This window comes from Cotesia typhae, unplaced genomic scaffold (assembly GCF_013202065.1).
Source record: "Cotesia typhae breed Kobodo isofemale line unplaced genomic scaffold, CoteBio_Ctyphae contig_48, whole genome shotgun sequence".
In the NCBI taxonomy this organism is placed as follows: domain Eukaryota; kingdom Metazoa; phylum Arthropoda; class Insecta; order Hymenoptera; family Braconidae; genus Cotesia; species Cotesia typhae.
In genome coordinates, this window is record NW_027423756.1 from 6,559,105 (window position 1) to 6,578,865 (window position 19,761).

At 31.3% G+C, this 19,761-nt stretch overlaps 1 protein-coding gene across 4 annotated transcripts in view; it reads left to right on the forward strand.

Annotated features, from left to right (window-relative positions):
- Dac (dachshund family transcription factor) overlaps positions 1-13,744 on the forward strand; it is a 202,265-nt gene extending 188,521 nt beyond the window's left edge. For all 4 annotated transcript variants that reach the window (XM_074246324.1, XM_074246326.1, XM_074246325.1 and 1 more), the window contains 4 exons: positions 217-363; positions 1,806-2,090; positions 10,062-10,148; positions 11,963-13,744. In XM_074246324.1, the coding sequence (XP_074102425.1) occupies positions 217-363; positions 1,806-2,090; positions 10,062-10,148; positions 11,963-12,015 (572 nt within the window). In that variant the 3' untranslated portion in view covers positions 12,016-13,744. The remainder of the gene's footprint in view (positions 1-216; positions 364-1,805; positions 2,091-10,061; positions 10,149-11,962) is intronic.
- The last annotated feature ends 6,017 nt before the right edge of the window (positions 13,745-19,761 follow it).

Genomic DNA, 19,761 nt, shown 5'->3' on the forward strand with positions numbered 1-19,761 from the left:
TCCATTGGACACGGATTTAATCTCATCCACTTGATCGAACCCGCAACAACACTTACTTGCCTTTTATTTTAAGTTTTAATTATTTATTATTTATTATTCATTTTTTCACGTCGTTCTATTGAATAGATGACGTTAAGTAATTTGATATTTAATTGATTCTTGATATTAATATTACTATTAATTATTATAATGATGATTTATTTTTTTTTGTTGCAGTATTGTATCAAAAGCGACTGAAGAAAGAGCGACGGGCGCGAAAGCGGCTCCAAGAACAGCTCGACCTGGAGGTCAAAAGACGCACTCAGTTGGAAGAAGCTCTCAAGGCCACGGGAGCTACGCCAGAACAAGTCAGGGCGATAGCTGGTAAATATCAATATCAAATCCTTACATTACTTTTTAGTCAATAAATCCTGTAAATTTAAATTAAATAAATTACAAGACACTTAATAATTTTGTTATTTGTGGACAGGTAAATTTTTATTAAAAAATAGTTAAAAAAAATTTTTTTTAATTAAATTCTTTAATAAAAAAAAATCAAAATTATATTTTGCGATCTTTATCAAGTTAACTTCTTTATTAACTTAATTAAGTTAATAAAATTTCTTATTCAAATTTATAAAATTTATATGATCCAAAGATATTTAGTATATTTAGTAATATTATATGATCCAAAGTTATTTAGTACTAATGTGCTTCAAAAAAAATTTTTTAAGCTTTACCCGATAAAAAAAACTTTCAAAAATCTATCAAATTTTCTGTATAAAAAAATTTTTCTTAGATATTTTGATTATTTTCACAATGATTAAAACAGTTTCAAATCAAATTATTATTGTTAAATTTTATCAATAATTTTTTCCATTAATTTCATGGCTATTCATCTTTACATTCGTTAATTCAAATCGTAAATAAAAAACTTCAAATCCTGAACAAAACTGAAGCCTAAATAAAAACCTGGTCTTGTCCTTCTGAGAATAAGGATACCTTCTTACGTCACCGGTGCGGGTTGATTAGAGCAAACGACAGGGGTTCGGTCGGCGGATGTTTAGGGTGGAAGGTGGAGGGTGGGGTTGGGGGGTAGAAGGCGAACGCAAGATGCCCGAGGCAAGTTGGCTCGATCTTGGAATAAATTAATTAATTCCTCGGCAAAGCAAACAGTCTGACACCCGGCAGAATATGATTCCTTACTTATCCAGAGCAGTTCGCCGTGATAGTGTAATCTCAATTCAACCCTACCTTTATATTATATTTTGTATACTATACAAGTACAAGTACAATCAAATCCTAACAACAATCTGCATTAATACATTAACACACCTCAGTTTAGCGTTTCCTTAACCTTCCTTTGGTAATCGCTCTTACTTTTACTCTTGTTGATTCCTTTTTTCGAGAAACTTTCTCATGAACTACGAGCACCACACCCCTGTCACTGGCAAAACTCAAACACGAAACCCTTTAAGTTAAATCTCTTATTTCGATATAATATTGTATATTATAGTCGGTTGCCGTTTCCTTCCTTTGCTCGACTCACTTTATATTATATTAGTCTTACAGTAGCAGTCTAGCAATTATATTAGTTATTCGCGAGCCTTTTGCTGCCGTTGATTAGTCCTGTCAGAATCAGCAAGTCGTGATATTAATTTCAAATCAAGCATGTCCCGCGCGAATTCACGAGCAAGCCACGGGAGGGCTTACTGAAACTTCAACTGGGCACGTGCCTCTATTTGATTTTTTAAGAAAAATAATTCAATTTTTTCTTCATAATTTTTCAAGTATTAAATCATTTTTTTTTTTTTTTTTTTTTTTAGAAAACGTAACACCAGAAACCCGTACAAAAACGGAACCATGCGACGAGATGCCAGCACACTCGCAGTCCCAGTCATCGTCATCCCAACAGCAACCTCAGCAGTCCCAGTCCCAATCCTCTCAGCAGTCGCATCAGCAGCCTCCACAACAACAGGCCCAATATCGAGAGTCCCAGGTTCCGCGTCCACCTCAGCAACCCACGACGCCAGATGCAATAAAGCCTGGTTGGGGTTACGGGCTTGATCTGATTGGTGGCCAGGCTTCTGCATTTTGGCAAAATTACCAAGGTAAGTTGAAAGTTCCACTTTTTATATTTATGTCACTGATACTTTAATTATAATGTACAAATTAGTTATTAAAAATTTTACTGATGATAATATTTAAAAAAAAAAAAAAAAAAAAAAAATTTGATATTTTCAAAGAAGAAACTTTTTCTTGAACCAACTACACACAATTTTCAAAAGAAAACAAAAAATTATTTTAGAGTATTTCGTTTTTTAAGTAAAAATTTTATTATATCTTAAAAAGATACTATACTTTTAATTCTATATTTAAAAACAAGAAATTCTTGAATAAAAACAACCGGTTCTCTTCAAAATAATTTTCTCGGTGCAAAAAAATTTTCTTGAATCAAGTAGTTTTTTTTTTTTTTTTCGTATACACAACAAGGATCCCTATCTGGTTGTTAATTTCTTAGTTCCCAGTTTAGTTTAGTTTGGTTTTGTTAGCTTGATAGCTCATAGCTCCGGGGCATTCCCTGGCCGGCCTAACCCGGTCCCGAGAGATCACAATTAGACATGATTGATTACCAGGCTGGCGGATATTACCCAGAGTAAATACACGTTTATGGAATTGTGGGCCATGGATAAATGTAACTGGGACATTAATCTGATCATTGTGTTTAACTAAAAAGTCTATCATCAGGAGCGAGTAATGATCCACCGGCTAATCTACAGTGACACCCATTTATGTCCGGACCCTCCGCTTTCTAAATTATAGAGAATATAGATATAAACCACAAACCGCAAACCATCTCGAAAAACCTGGGCCCTGTAACTAAAAAGGCATAAAAAATTAATGAAAAAAAAAAAATGTAGAAATAGAAAAGGATTTTATAAAATCGTTTAAGATCCGTGTGATATCCAACATTTTCAGGAGGATATTAACATTTTTATTATTATTGGAAATTATTATTATGCATAAACTGATGTATCAAACGGATTTTTATATCATTACAGTAAAAAAAAAGGACGGGGGCTAATTTATACTTAAAAAAATGTTACCAATTGATATTTTAATTTATATTAAGTTTGCCAAAAAAATGTATAACGTAAAAAAAAAAAATGGATAATTTTGACTTGGACTTTTTTTTTTTTTTTTTTAACTAAGTTGACCGTACTAAATACTTTTAATTTGAAACCTTTTAATTTTGAAAAAATTTTTGTAGAAAAAAAAAAAAAAGAGTAATTTTTGATTTATCATAAATATTCGACATATCTTACCCCCCAGCTCCGTTATCAATAATCGCATCTGCGTATCAGACTCCACTCAATTTTTCTGAGCTTCCACGCGAACCAACTGATCCTCTTCAATTATAAAGAAAAGCTGTTGCTGATACCGAAAGCACACGGACCAAATATTATCTCCACACTCTCCCTTTTATTCTCCAGTCGGGAGTAGTTATGCGCGAAAATAAATTATTCGAAAGAATATAACTCCGTTGAGCGGCGCAATCACGCCGCGGCAATAACATCCCCAATATAATATAATCACAAAATATACATACTCGTATCACCTCTACTATCGTATCTGGTATCTGATATCTACTATCTGGTGGGTATTCTGAGCTGCAGTAGCGGGTCCGCGGGAGATCTCAGCAGGAAATACCTATTTGAGTAGGGTAGTGTCTGCGCCTCGCTTATTATACAGCAGCAACGTCAACAGCCTCTGCCTCATCTTAAGGAATCCATTTGCAATAAACATCCGAGTTGAGATTTAGACGCGGTGACAGAGATGGAGACTGTTGTTGTCTGGATAGGAGTAGAAGCCAAGGTACTTACTTACACTTCCTACTCATGCTCATGCTCATGCTCCAAAAGGTGCCCCAGAGGGCTGCTGTCTCAAAGTCATGCATTCTATACGAGCAGTGGCTCTCGTCTTCCTCTTTATCTCATTCTTGTATTAGCCCGATGCGACTTAACCAGACAGTCATTCTAAGGAATTACGCTATAAATAATTTTTGTAGTAGAAGTGGTTAACGAATATTTTAATATGGGCAATTTAGTAAAGAATTTTTTTATGATTGAATTTAATGTTTGGGAAATTTTTATTCAATTTTTTTTATTTAAATTGTAATAAAAATTGAAAAAAAATCTGATCATTTTTTTTTATCTTTGACATTAGAAATGAATTTACTAATTTTTTTATTAAATTTACACTGAAAAAAAATTTATTTGATTCAAGAAAAAAATTCTTGGACCATGAAAATCATTCTAAAAAGTTTTACTATCTTCAATCAAGACGAAAAATTTTTTTTATTCAATAACTTTTTTATTTAAATCAAGACAATTGTTCTTCAGTATATTATATGGGATGTACAAAAAAATAGCATTACTTGAATGAGGTTAAAATAATTTTTATCATCCCGACCAATTTTTCAAATAAAATATATCTTCAATAATTATTAAGAATAATATATATTCTTGAGTCAAGACAATTTTCTCAATACTAGAATTGTTTTCTGTCAGTATACTGCTGCAAAAAATACACCACCCAATCAATGAAACAAACCAAAAACAATTTTTAAAAGTTGCGGGCAGAAATTTTATTAAATAATAAGTGGTAAGACACTTCTTATCCTTTTTCTGACACCTTTTCAAGCTCACCAGCAATCATTTCAATTCAAAAGAAATTTCCAAGGCTCCGCCCATCAAATATTAAGCCCGCCCGGCGATTTAGAGTGATTGCGGTCACGAGTTGCCGGCCAAGAATATATACTGAATACACACATTCAAATTACCTTTAATGTAGGAGTGTGCGTGTTTTTATTCCTCGTATCGCGCATCGTGCTCAAGCACAGTAGAATCTCAAGAGAGTGTATGTGGATGAAAATTCTCTCCACGTCTCTTCGCAGTTTGCAATTCGCAGGTGAGCGGGTGGATAGGTGAGCTGTGCGCGTGATCCAATGGAGTAACAGCCAAAAATTATTTTGCGAGGATCCTTCTTGTCAAGTTATTGCATATTGTCTATGTCTACGTCTATGTTTACGTTCTTTGTCTGAATATTAAAGCTCACAAGAGTGGCTCGGTTCTACTACCTGTACCCGGTACCATAAACTCGGAAAGCGCGGAATCACTAAAGAACCAGCTGTATCCACGAAACATGGAGATACTCGGCAGAGACATAACAGCTCGTTTAGTATGTGTGGAGCAAGGGGGAGCTAGATGTATTATATCTCTAGAGCGGGATGGAAGCTGCTGAAGACACCCAGGTCTAACTAACTGGTAACGGCAATGTCGGCCGCCGGGGAAATAATACTACGAGATGTGCATAAACTCTGCATTACATCCCACGGTTCTCATCTCAAACTATATTATCAATACTGAATAAATTCGTTACGCAACGCCTACACAAAAATAATAACTTGGCTCGAGTAAATATTTTTCTTCAAAATTTTAGACTTGCTTCTAAATATTTACAAATCGTAGTTTAAGAAAACTTCACATGAAAAAAATTTATTGAGTCGAGAGAAAAAAAAAGAGTGTCATGTCATCTTATGTGTCTTGTTTTTTGACATATAAAAGGAGAGTGAGGATGAGGGTAAGAAAAGTCAGTGGAGGGGTGTAAAATAAAAAAGCGGATTTAGGAGCACCTAGGTACTTGCCACCGGCACCTAGGCTCCCCACGCGGCGTAATAATAATACCGGCATGGCTTGAGGATTATCATATAAAAACAAATGTTACCCGGACGAGCTACCGAGGATTCGGACGAAATTGAGTCTGAGACGTAACGAGGGTGAGATCCACGATGTTAAATAAAAATTTTGCAAGGGGCTCCTATTATTGAACCTTCATCTCTGTTTACTCCCTCTAAAACAGAACAAAATTATCTCGGAATAAAAATTTTATTATTATTTTTTTTATGTATGGATAATATTTATTCACATGCTTGTCATAGGATCTTATTCTCATGCAAAAAATTTATTGTTGTTATTATTTTTTTATCATTTTTTTTTTTTTATAAATCTTGAAAAAGATATTGTTTTATTGGCTGTTCATTTTGGAAAAGACAATTTTTCAGAAGTTCGAATAGAAAGGATAAAATACCGTTTATTGTAAAAAATTTTTAAATACAAACATTTTTCTCCATAAATATCTCTTAAATTTTCATCAAATTTTGCACTATCAATTTTTTTTTTTTTTTTTTTTTTCTATAAAGTGACAATAACTTAAAAACTATTGACATTAATTTCCCATAAGTATGACTTTAAATTTTTTTCACATTAAAATTCACATTAAAATATTTAAACTTAAAAAAAAAAATTGTTTTATTCTTCTTGAAAAAAATTTAATAAATGAGAAAACAGTGAATATATTAAAGCCTATATTTGAATAAAAAATAAAAGTAATTAACAAGTAAAAGCACGAGTAACATAAAAAATCTAGATGGGACGATGAAAAAAGTAATAATGTAAAATTAGATAAGATATTCTCGGAGATTAGGATTGACACGTTGAATTGGATCAGTAGGCGTGAAACACGAGGTAGTTTTGGGGTGTCGAGCAATGGTAAAATCCAATTGTAAGGCCATTAAACCCTGGTTAGCTAGCAGCTCGTCTTGTCGCGCTTTCGGCTCCAGAGTGAGGGAGAGAGAGGCGCGGGAGACAAGAGACGGGACACGGGATTCTATTATGCTTTGAGCAACAATAGCTGAGGGCTGTGTAGCGTTCCGGCGTTAGGCGAGCAAAGCTACGGCACACATAACTAAACCGGGCGTGCGAATTCTGATGAGACAAAGACTAAGACCAAGACAGTTCACAATACACACATTTTGATTTCACCGACTAGACCGTTTAGTTGTTTGCCTTTTCGGCACCCAAATTACCTACTCATAACCGAGCGATACGATATGTACCGTTCTGCGCCTTTGTCTGCCCAAATGACAATTTAACTCCTCGCCCCAAGCCGAAAAAACAATCCCGCAATAACACACCAACGAAAACGGTTAGGTTACGATACCCCAAATTAAATCGCCCCTTCTGTCTCTGTCTCTATCTTTGTCTCTTTCTCTAGAACGCGTTAATCTCAATCTTAATCTCAGCCTTTTATATTTTATATTTTATCTTTTATCTTTTCTTCAACTCCAAGTTAATATAAAGTGAAACAGAGTTCTATCAGCCAAAATTGCGTGTTCACTCGATGCAATTTAACTCCGCTCCTCTTTTTACCGGTACAAAAGACTAGTCGTGCTGAATAGAGTCTCGAGGAAATCCAGGTTGATGTAAAAAATGAAAAAACATAAAAATAAAAATTGAGAAACGCGCGATAAATTTTTTATCTAAAACTTAAATAGATTGATAAAGAAAGAAAGGAGAGCTACTTGTCTTACACCCTGACAAATCGACCGGACAATGGAAATGATTTGCAGCAAATCCCAGTCCTCGACTAACTCGGAATTCCATCTCTTTTCCATTTCGTTTTTATTCCCCGCAGTAGTTTGTTTATTTCATCTTTTTAGGGTGGAGTTTATCAATGACTGGCAGTTCTTGTAATTAACTTTGCTCTTCTTCAGTCCATGCCGGTGAAAAAATATCTGCAAGTGGGAATGGGCATGTCAAAATGTTGTTTCATATTAAGAAAAAATTATTATTAATTCAAAACTCAATTCATCGATGATGCGAAGCTTTAGTATTTAAAAAAATTATTTTTTTCAATTTATGTTTAAAATCTTATTCAAAATATTTTTTTATCAACAATATGAGAGAAATTTCTTTAATAAAAATTATAATTTCTGATAAAAAATTTAATTATAAAAATTTTATAAAACTACACTTCAAGATGAAAAAAACGACTCTAAAAATATTTCCAAAATCAGCTAAACAAATAAATATAATTTTTAAGATAATTACTTTCGTATGGGATGACTGATATAAATTTTACCAATAAAAAATAACAAATTTGATTGTTTAATGTTTTTTAAAAAAAAAAAAAATTTCCAAAAAATAAATCAGTAAAGAAGTGACATAAATTTAAAATTATACGTTTATAATACAATATTTGAAAAAAATTTTCCGGATGAATTAGTGGAGACAAAAACAATGAAGAGGAGTCACTATTGGTTTTAATTCTCGATCGACTGGGTTATGTAGAGGCACCGGTACGGTTCGGGTAAAAAAGGGGTCGATTAAGACGAGCAATATTGGGTGGCTGGCCAACCCGGGCCTAGGCTCATCTGCGGGGGTTGATTTCGTGTAGTGTGCGTTTTTAATTCTCTGATCTTTATGTAAAGCACGAGGCACAAAGTGACTCCAACACCAAACAAACAGAGTGGATCTCTATTATATATATATATATATCTGTGTGTGTTTGCAGACGGGAGATGGGAGATGGGGGACGGTTGCTCAAGAGCGTCAACCCGACCGTGAAATTGTATGAATCAAAATGGGCGCACAAGTGGATACGAGAGACACAAAAAGCTTAAAAATAAGTTTCAGAACAAGACGAATAATGATCAAAACGGTGATAACAATAATGGTGGCGTAAAAAGATGAGACTGCATCCTCATCCTGCATGGTATTGTCGTCTTCGTGTTCGTGTACTCTGTACTATACCGGTACGCAAGTGGATAGGAGGTTGCTCTTTCCAATCCATTCTTGACAGTCGCTCCTTATAATTTTAAATTTCCTTAGGCGGCAATTCCGAGTTTAAACTAAAGATCTCGCCTTTGATTTTTTTTTATATACCCAAAGAATTGGTTTGATTATTTATTTACTTTTGCACAGTATTTTAGAAAATAAAATTTCAAAGTAAAAAATAATAAATTTTTATCATAAAAAAAAACTTATGAAAGATTTATTGAATAAAAAAATAAAAACAAAAAAATTCATTATTTCACTAAAAACATACTATAAGATAAAAAATTAAAAAAGTATTTCATAATTGAAAGGTCTATATTGCGTATAGTACATAAAGTTATTGCATTACATTCGCAAAAAAAATAATTTTTTTTTTAACATCAAAAATATTCGATATTAAATTAGAAAAGGCAACAACAGTAGGGAAAAAAAAAAAAAAAAAAAAAAAAAAAAAAAGGGGTTTATTGGTTACCGATATCGGGAAAAGAGTTATTTAAGGAATGAAGTATCTGTAAAATATGTAATGAATAAAAGTCAAGTATAAAAAGGGAAAATAATAATAAAAATAAAAATAATAAATAAAAAGAGTAATGTAAATAACTTGTAGATTTAATGATAAATATATGACCCGTAGAGAGAAGAAACGTTGACGGCTTAGTGCGTTCGTGGCATGGTTAATTCTCTGTAATATCATTAAAGAGACATTTTCCAGTTTTCACCCTAATCCTTGTGGAATTCAGTGAGCTTCGTCCCGTGGCTTCTCCCCGTAGTCCGTTCACGCCTGCCTACGTCGGTTATATTCCGTCGGAAGGTTCGTCTGACGGAAAGGAAGGTTAGGTTCATCGTTTCCACTGCGCTACTCTTTCTCTTTTCTCTTTTCTCTTTATCTCTTTCTCGTTCAACCGTTAGCTATATGTATATGTATCACAAAACTAAACTATTCCCTCATCTCGTATTTCATCACACAAATGCCGTTTACACCGACGACCGCACTCCCGACGTTTACACCAAACCGAGAACCGCCAGAGATAAAGGGGTGTGTAGGGTGTACGAACGCTTTTCCACTAATTACTCCGGCTTTTTATCCTCCTCGAGCTTTCACGGCCCACTGAGCTCGCCGCAAAACCAGTCGCTACTTTCTCAGGTGAGACCCACAGTTTCAGAGTTTAAGTAAGAGTAACTCCTGATTAAACAAGAAAAAACGAGTTACACCTTTACTCTCTTTTTTCACTTTTCTTCAGAGACAGTTCCTCCGATTTACTGCCAAGCCAAAAAAATCAATAGGCAATATCAAAAATCAAGACTTTATTTTTACAAAAAAAAAAAACGAATGTTTCTTTTTTTTAAGAGTTGCCTTAGTAGTTTTTTGAATTGATGGAAAATTATTTTTTTTTTTTGTTACAGAATCACTCGCCCAAGAACTGGAGCAAGAGAGAAAATCGCGACAACATCAAGCTGCTGAAAGGGATCAAGTCAAATCTCCCCTTCAAGGTAAATTTTTAATGAAAGTTATTTGCTTAATTTGAATTATAGAAATTTTGCCATTTTTTTTTGTGGATTTTTAAATCAAATTTTTCACAATTACTGGAATTTTTTTTTTTTTGTAAATAAAAAAAATCTATTGCAAAAACAAATGTTTTAGGAAAAAAAAAATTATTTTTTAACTAAACTAGATTTTTTTGAGTGAATTAGCAAAGTAATTAAAAAAAATGTATTTAAAAAATTCACGAAAATGTTTTTATGTTCAAAGCAAACGATTGTATAAAAAAAAAAAAGTAACGACACAAAATGTTAAGAAATGCGAGTGATCTCTACCCTCTCCTAAAAAATCCCTTGACGTTGGCGCCTTGACTGGCAGAGGCATGACGACGCGATCGTAAATAATCTCATTCTCTCCCTCCCTCGGGTTTCTTCAACGTCTCCAGCATTTCTTATCCTTAAGATGGTTATATAGTATCCTGTAATAAAGAATTTAGTGGCTCCCAGTTTACAGTTTTTGTTAAATTTACATTTACTTTTTATTTACCTTCTCCGGCACTCATCGAGTTTGTTTTTAAACAAAACAAAGTATCAATTTAATCGTAAAAGCCGATACCCGCTTTTCGATATTACCCACTTTTATATTTTTAAATTAACTCTCCAGGTAAATAATTAAAATAATAACAATATAAACAAGTCAAAAATGAAACCAGGCGCTAGACTATTAATTGATTTTTCAATAATAAACGACAGAGTTTATTCAGAAATAAAACCAAAGTCGGCTAATCTCAAAGCTGAAGCAAATCTTAAGCCCGGTCATGATGACTTGACTGGTCCCGATTTTATTTAGGGTCTACCCACTTGCTCCCGTCTTCTGTTCGTTATATCGCGCATCGTATCGTAGCTTATCTGCAACACAACATATTCAGCTTCAGTTCATACTGATGCTCAGCTCAAGCGCCAAAAGAACCAGACAATCCTTTAGCAGGAACGCCGATATACTTGCTCTTAATTTAGCGCTTCGTCCTGTCTTACGCAGTCTCGAAGGATAGAAGGATAATTAGTGAGCGGCGCCTTGTGCTAAACGAAACAAAATTCACCCAGCTGGTCCTTCTTCTTCATCTTCATCTTCAAGCTTATCTTCTTTGTCTTCTTTTTCTCTTTTGCTAACGAATTCGCTCCCTCGACATTTGCCATCTTCATCACTCACTCAAATTACAAATTTATTTATATATTAATTATTCTTTTTCCTTTTTGGTCAATATTATCCGCCGAGTATCGAAGAATAGTTTTAGTTTTAAATTTTGGAAAATTGAAATTTATATGAAATTTTACAAATATTGAAAGAAGAAAAATTTTCAATAAATAATTAAAAAATTAAATGATTCAACTTGAACAAATTTTGTAGAGTTTATTATTGCTTGTCTAAGAATTATCTAATATTTGATAACAATAAAATAAAAGATCAAGTAGTTTGAAAAATGAGAAAATTTATGACTTTTTTAAAATGAAAAATTAGTAAATATTTTTAAAAATAAAATATTATTAAATTATAAATATTTTTTAACGAATTAGTAAAACGGATTATTAAAATAATATAATTAAAAATTTTTTATGAAAACTTAAGTAGTAAATCTTAAAGGAATTTTTTCTAATGAAAAAATAAATTAAATCTAAAACTTCGTATTATTGAAAAGTATTTCTCAAAAATTAAAAATAAGTAAATTACGAAAACTTCCAATGATTTGTTTTCTTTTTTTAATTTTTATTTTTTCATGAGTAATAAATATTTAAATTTACTAAATATCAAATTTTTTAATCCACAGAATCCCGAACGGGTTACTACAAGAACTCCGTTCTCTTCACAAGCGCGACCTAGAAGCGAAGATTAGAAGAAGACGCGCCCCAAAGATTCAGCACCAGCCGTTGAAAGTGGACGCGCCCTCTTGTCAAAAAGGAACAAACCCGTGAAAATCGTCCCTCTAGCGGAGATCAGCGATAATCTTTCCAGAGTAACCAATGGAATGTTAAACTGTAAATTATATATAAAACAGCTACTAGTTATTAATTAATAAATTAATTAATTAATTGAATGATACAATATTGAGATTGTTGTGAAACGTAAACAACTATAATTAAAACTAAGCTAAATAATAATAATAACTTTTAATATTTAACTAAAAAATACATGTATAAATGAATTAGCGGACGCTAATTACATATCAACGATTTTGCATCTCATGCAGGGTCGTATCGTTCGCTACTAAAATTATTATATTATCATCGGAGTGATAAATAGAAAACTGTAAGCGAGAGAGCGCAATGACACTGACAAGGATTTATAAAATTATTATTATTTATAAAGACTGCTTGTGAATGTATGAGTGCATATTCTCGTAATCTTAAGGGTGACTATTATTAATAATTAATAATGAATAATAAATAATAAATAATAATTAAATAAATAAATAAATATCAATATCGACGAGCGAGTAGATAATTTTTAAGTCCGTAATCGGCGAATGCTAGTCGACCTCGTTCCTCCTTGCGTTTTATATTTTAGTTTAAAAAGTAATTATTATCGTAGTGGGTAGCGGAGAAACGAGCGATCGAGAAATCGTCTGGCTGAAGCGCTGAAAAGTCCGAGCGGGGAGGTGTCACGAATAATTATTTAATTAAATCCTTAAATAATAACGATGATTTTTCAGACGCGTTAATTCTCGGAAGGAATGGAAGAGTAGTGGGAGTTTAAATTATAAATAAATAAATAATGAAACCTGTATCATACGTAGAGAAATAAAATCATAAACTGTAGCCTCTTCTCTAACACTTCTATTTATATAAATAAAAATAAACATTTAGCTGTACCGACAATTGACTTTAATCATACATTGTATGTGTATTTAATATTAACGCTCACGAAGTGAAATACTTTAGTCTTCTTCCGGTGAGTGCAATCCTGGAAATTAAAATTCATAATAGTTATTAACTATTAATTATTAATTAATTCGGTGATTTAAAAGGATACTAAGTCTTTCTCTTCGAAGTGAATATCTTTAAGATTGTACAGTCTTTTACCTTAAGATCCTTGTGTTGTAAAGTTGACGTAATCGTAGCGTCTAGGTAGAGACTAAGTCTAATAAAAATAAATAATTAAATAAATAAATAAAATAAAATAATAAATAAATAAATTGATTGTAGTGCCGATAATCTAATCAGTAAAATTCTCTATCGACCAATTATTTGTCCTGACTCTTCAATAATTTAATATAATTGATTATAATTATTATTGATAAATAATTAAATTGTTGAATGTCAGAGAAAATTGACGTTTTTTTTTCTTCTTGTGTAACACTGTAAAAAATCGGGGAAGTATGGCAGCAAATAAGTTTGAACTTTTATTACTGAGAGTAGAAGTTCAATTTAATCTCCGTAAATTTTTTACAATGTAGTACCAGAAAGATGTATGGTTATTATTGAGGTAATGAATATTATTGATTATTGATAAATATTATTATTATTTTGTAATTTGTTCTGATGACTCATTGGACTATAAACAATCTAATATCGAGGCTAGAAGTGTATTCATGTAATTCAGCATTACTACGTATGAATAAATAGTTGTTATTGTAAAAACCTACTGAATTATTAATTTAATCACATCACCCAAACCATAACGTATTATTTAATTCAATAAAAAAAATAATATACTGTAATTACTGGTAATTTTGTTTTTTGGTAGTAAATTTATAATTATTATTTTTATAGGGGATAATTACATTAATTAGGTGGCGTAGAAAGTACGAGTGTTAATACGCTTCCTTTGTCTTTAAGATATGTATTATTATTATTAATTATTATATATTAATTTTTAATTTTATTTTTATATTATATGTAAGTCGTCAGACCCAAGAGGGTAAGTAGTTTTCAGGCTTGCAGTTAGTCATGTGCCGGTGTAATGCATTCTTATCAATTTACTGAGTCTGTAACGACATAAGGCACGCGACGGTATTCCATTGGTCGACATAACAAGCTCCACCCTTTTTTAACTTTGAATATTATTTTAATAAATAACTGTTATTTCTTTTTATTACTGCTTTTAATTTATTAATTTTCTTTTACGAGGCAGTCTCTTTTTTAGGTTATTAGTTTTTTTTTTTTTTTTTTTCCATCAAGTATTTTGAGATAATTAATTTTAAGTTATTGGTTGTAATGAATACTTTTAGTTGCGCTGTTCATTAATTTTTTTGACGGAATTTAGTGGTGTTAAATTTTGTGGACAGTTAACAGTTGATGAATATTTTTGGGAGTTTATTAATAATACACTGAAGATTCAAGATCTTATAAGAAAGATCAAATGTTTATTCACAGGTAATTTCAAAGTTTTTTAAAGAATTTTCGAAATGAATTATTATTAAATTTTTGAAAATGTTTCACTTAATAAATTATCGAAATTTTCTCAGAGTTTTTATTACAAAAATTATTTTAGAAAATTCCAAGTAGTTTTATTTGAATTTCTTATAAAAATATTGAAGGAATTAAAAATTTTTTTCCATAAAGCTTAAAATTAGTCTCTAGATAAATTTATTTATCTAGAATTCGTTTATTCCAATTTTTTTTTGAGAAATTTTTAGCGAAATAATCGTTTCAAATTTTTTTTCTAAATTTAAGCTATCAAAAAAATTTTTTCTAAAAATCTTTATTCCAAAAATTGCGATTAAAAAATCATGCGTAATATTTAAATTTTGAATTACATTAATTTAAAGAACAAATTTTACGTATTTTCACAAATTTTATTTCCGGAAAATTTTTCTATATAATGTTCACCACAAAAATACTTTAATAAAAAATTTTCTGACGAATTTTCACAATAAATTTTAAATAAAAAATAAAAAAAAATTTTTTTACCTTAATTGCTTATGAAAAATATAAATTATTCTAGTTCTATAAAATTTACTTAAAATTTATCTGTAAAACAGTTGATAAATAAAAATGGAAATATATTTTTATGATTTACGATTTATAATATGACAGTTAAAATACATAAAGAGATTGGGTGACTATCATACGACTATAGAGGAAGGATGACTTTTAAGAATAATTTCCACCCCGATGTCACGCGGCCTAACCACGAAGCTTTTACTTAGCGTAAAAATGCAAAGCGCGTCGCGCTGTCACCTTGTTATATATAATATATATATCTGGTTGAAGTAAGAGTAAGAGTAAGAACGAGAAAAAATGAACGGGATGCAAATGAAGGGCTTGACTTTGGAACCCCAACATCTTTTTAAAAATAAAACGGCCCTCAAATCATAAAGATAACCGAATTGCTCGACTTTTATTCTTAGGACATATTGCCCGACAATCATTCCCTTATTTACATAATTATCGAATAAAATTTAGGGTGCCGGCGGGGCTATATAGTCCAAGTCTAATACCACCCGAGTACAACTAATTTCATGCTCTTACTCTTACTTTTTCCACCCAGCTCTTCTTTTTATTTTATTTCATTTCATTTTATACTCCTACGCTCCTACGCGCTTATGCTTCACTCTAGTGTAGGTGGAGGGTCCAAAGCTGTCCTTTCATCTTTATCGTCCTTCACTTCTATTCTCATTACTTTTTTCCGGCTACGACTCTCCTGACAGCCCTTACAGTCTAATAAAAAATAAAATTCACGGATTACGTCTCATTTAGTCATCAAAATATAACAAACAAAAGTCATTACGTCCTTGCTTTTTCAAACTTATTTTTAGTTTAAATTTCTACTTAAATTATTTAAAAAAAATTACATTGCATAATGTTACATAAACATTTATACATTTTCCGAAAAATACCTAAGTTATGCTTCAATTAAATTTATCTAAAAAAATTTATGAAATTTATAATGAACCTCTACGAATTAATTAACAAAATAAATAATAAACATTTTTTATCATTTTGTACAAGTAACAAGCTTAAAAAAAATACATTTAAAGTTAAAATTACACTACAAAGTAAAAATAATTAAAAATACAATGATTGATTCCATTAAAGTTTAATTATATCCTTTAAAAAAAATTATCTTATACGGCCTGATATTTCTATATGTATTTTTTTGATCAAAGGTAGCGTTGATGGAGGGACCATGATTACTTAATTGTCTCATTACAAACGAGTTAAATTAGAGGTGTTAATTTCTAAAATAAAAATCAACTTAATTTTGTTCAATAAAACATGTCAACTGACGTACAAAATTTTCAGAAAAAATTATTGAAGAAAATTAAAACAATTATAATTTTCCTTTACTCAATAATTAATTTTTTTTGTCTAGGACTTTAAATTTTAATAAAAATAATAATTATTTTTTCAACATCATAATAAATTTAATAAGAAGATAAATTTGTTTCACATGAAATAAAAAGTTCAATGGACGCTTCAAAATGGTTGAAAAAATAAGTTTAATAAGAATATAAATTACCTCAAGACGACTAACAAGATATTAAAAATAATAAAACATTTTAAGTAAATTGAAGAGAAATAATGATTGCGATAAAAATAAATAACACTTATAATAATAATTGTGATGAAATGGTTGAGTTCTTAATATAATACACTATAATATAAAAATCCAAGGAGTAAGTAGACGGTGTGCATAAATAGAGGTAGGTTGATCTACAAGTTGGTACAACTAGATGCATATTAACAAGCCCATTATAAATTAAGTGTATGTAATTCTCATTTTAATTAGAGTCGCAATAGTGGAATTTTATGAGCCGTGTGTGTTTTAAATACATCTGAGAAGCGATGGGATCCACTCGGGAGTCGCGGGTCTGTTTTCTCTTCGAGCAAGTAAATGCTAAAGTAAGTAGTACAAGTAGAGCGTTGGTAGTGGTAGTCTAGCCGATATTTTATTTTTATTCTTCTCCTCATTCTCTCTATTTATTATTCGGAGGCATAGTCACATATGTGATAGAATATAATGTACGCAGGATTCCACGGCACTCTTGGTTCTGCTTCCTCGTACTCATATTTCCTCTTGCGCTGGAGAGCAGAAGACGCGATGTGCACTCGTCAGTAACGTAATTAGGTGAGCCATTAGCGCCTGAAGTGCCTTCTTGGGAACCTTGAATTATTTTTTATACTCATTCTCTCCATTTAAATACATGGATAACCTCGACCCCCTTCTCCAATCCATTATCATTACCATTAACATTAACATTATTACCATTTCCATCACATACGTCACTCAATACAATAATTTTTATTGTATTCAATACATATTTCATCAATGTTTATCTCGAACTAAAAGACAGCATGTTACCTTACACAGTGTGAAAAATTTTTCTTCGATAAATCAAAGAATTTTGGGTAAAAAAATTTTGTATTTTACATCTGACACTTTTGTATGTTGATTTCATATAATAGTATCAAATTGATTTACAAAAGTGGTGAATGTTTAATGACAACATTTTTTGCACATGTTTTTCTACGCAATGACGGAGAATTTTTAATAGTTCAAAAAAATTCAAAAATTAACTTTAAGTTTAAATTAACAATTAAGTTTTGCAAAACTTTTAAATACCAAACAGAGTTGAAGTACTTAAAATTTACTTCGTTTTTATACTCATTAACACCGCAGAATTACACTGCCGACATAGGTATTACAGACCATCCTCTATTTATGCAAAAAGAAAACAATGAATTAAAAATTTTTTTTGCCTAAAAATAAATTCAATATCTCTTATATTTATAACATATTTATTTAGACAACTCAAATAATATGTATTCAGACTACTGCTACTTAAAAATATCAAAAAATAACCTCCTCTTAATAAACATCGATTTATAATTGTAACAATTGACATTTCAAACCAAACAACAATCGTTAATTTTGTCAAGAAAAAAAAAAAAATCCGGTGAAATATTTGAGGAGATGAAGAGGTGAGTGGACCGTAAAGAGACACGAGAATGAATAAGAGTGTCGGATTCCGTACAACCATGAAACCGGTAATCAAAGTGTCCAGACAAACGAGATGAATCGCCATATGCGAGACGCGTCTCCTCACAACACCGTGTCGCCTGCCCGCGATTGAAGCACACATATTCAGAACATATATTACATACACAGCAATTCATAAATAAGTAAAGTATCAACAAAGTATGGAGTGTACAGTAGAGCCGTATTATATTTTATATGTAAGACAAATTCCAGCTCCTCTCGATGGAAACGGTCTCGATCTGGGTATACAGGAGCCCTCCGGCAGAGTCCTTACACTCATGCAGTCTGTCCTCTCCTTCTCCCTCTCTCTTAATATTTTTATTTTTTTTCTTATTTTGTATTTATTCCTACTATAATACTTCTGATCGTTATTGCTCCTGGGCACGTCGTGCATTTAAATCGTAGGTATCATCCAGAATTAGCCCCAATCCGTCGTCTGGCCACAAACTATACACCACTACACACTATCAACATGTTCTCTCTCTCTCTCTCTCTCTCTCTCTCTCTTACATCTTAAATCTTGAATCTCGGAGAAGAAATTGCTCTCACGCGTCCTATACGATACGATATATCCCGTCCCGTCCGTGGATTTTTATTCGCCCTCGCGTGTCTTTTTGATTGACGTTACTTTTATACGCCAATCCTTTTCAGTTTCAGTCCAACTAGATCTTTATAAATAGATCACTCACACTCATCCAGAATTCCGTTGGGGTCGACAATTGTTTCCAGTAAATTTATTTATCAATTAATTTGAGAAAAGCTACACCTAAAACAAGGACAGAGACCGAGATCACGACTAATGGAATCGGTGCTTAAGTCACTAAGAATCCTGTCAGTCTTCCAGAAGATGCCGCTCCAGTTTAAGCAACAACAGTAGCAACAGCCAACAGCTCGGAATATTTTGCCCGCAAGTATTTAAAAGTTATTTGCATCAATTAACTCTTTAGATGACGTTTTGTAATTACATTCTGAGTCACTCTACAGGATGAAGGATCAATGCAAATGGATGAAGGATGAATAAGGTGTCCTGATTATCTTTTTCTTGGCCTTTGAATCGGGAATTTTTTTTTTCTATTTATTTATAATTGCTTTGAGAGTTTACAAGAATTTATTTTTAAAATTAGATTTATTTTTACGCTTATGACATTTCATAGAATTAAAATGAGATTATTTTTAATCAAAGCGCTAGAAATTTTGTTAAAGATAATTATTTATTGCATTGGAAAAAAACTATTTGGTCAAGAAAAAATAAGTTTATTTAAAGAAAAAATTTTACAGAGAATTATTCTTAAAAATTTATCCAGAATTATTATAAAGAAGTCATACAGAGTTTTAATTTATTTTTTGTACAAATTAATTAACAAATTATATGTAAGGCAATAAAATTGGGAAAAAACCTAGTTAAAAAAAATTTATTCAATGTTTCAATTTTTTGATAAGATATTTAATTCGAATTAATCCAAAAAATTCAAAAGTCGGATTAAGAAAGTTAAATTTGAAGATAAAGATTTTACCGACTTATTTCAAGTAAAACATTTTTTTTTTATATTTTTGATAAGAAAACTTTTTTTTAAACCGAAAATATAAAATTCTTAAAGAAGAACAAAATTGTTATTAGTTTCAGAGAATTGTGTTACTTGATGA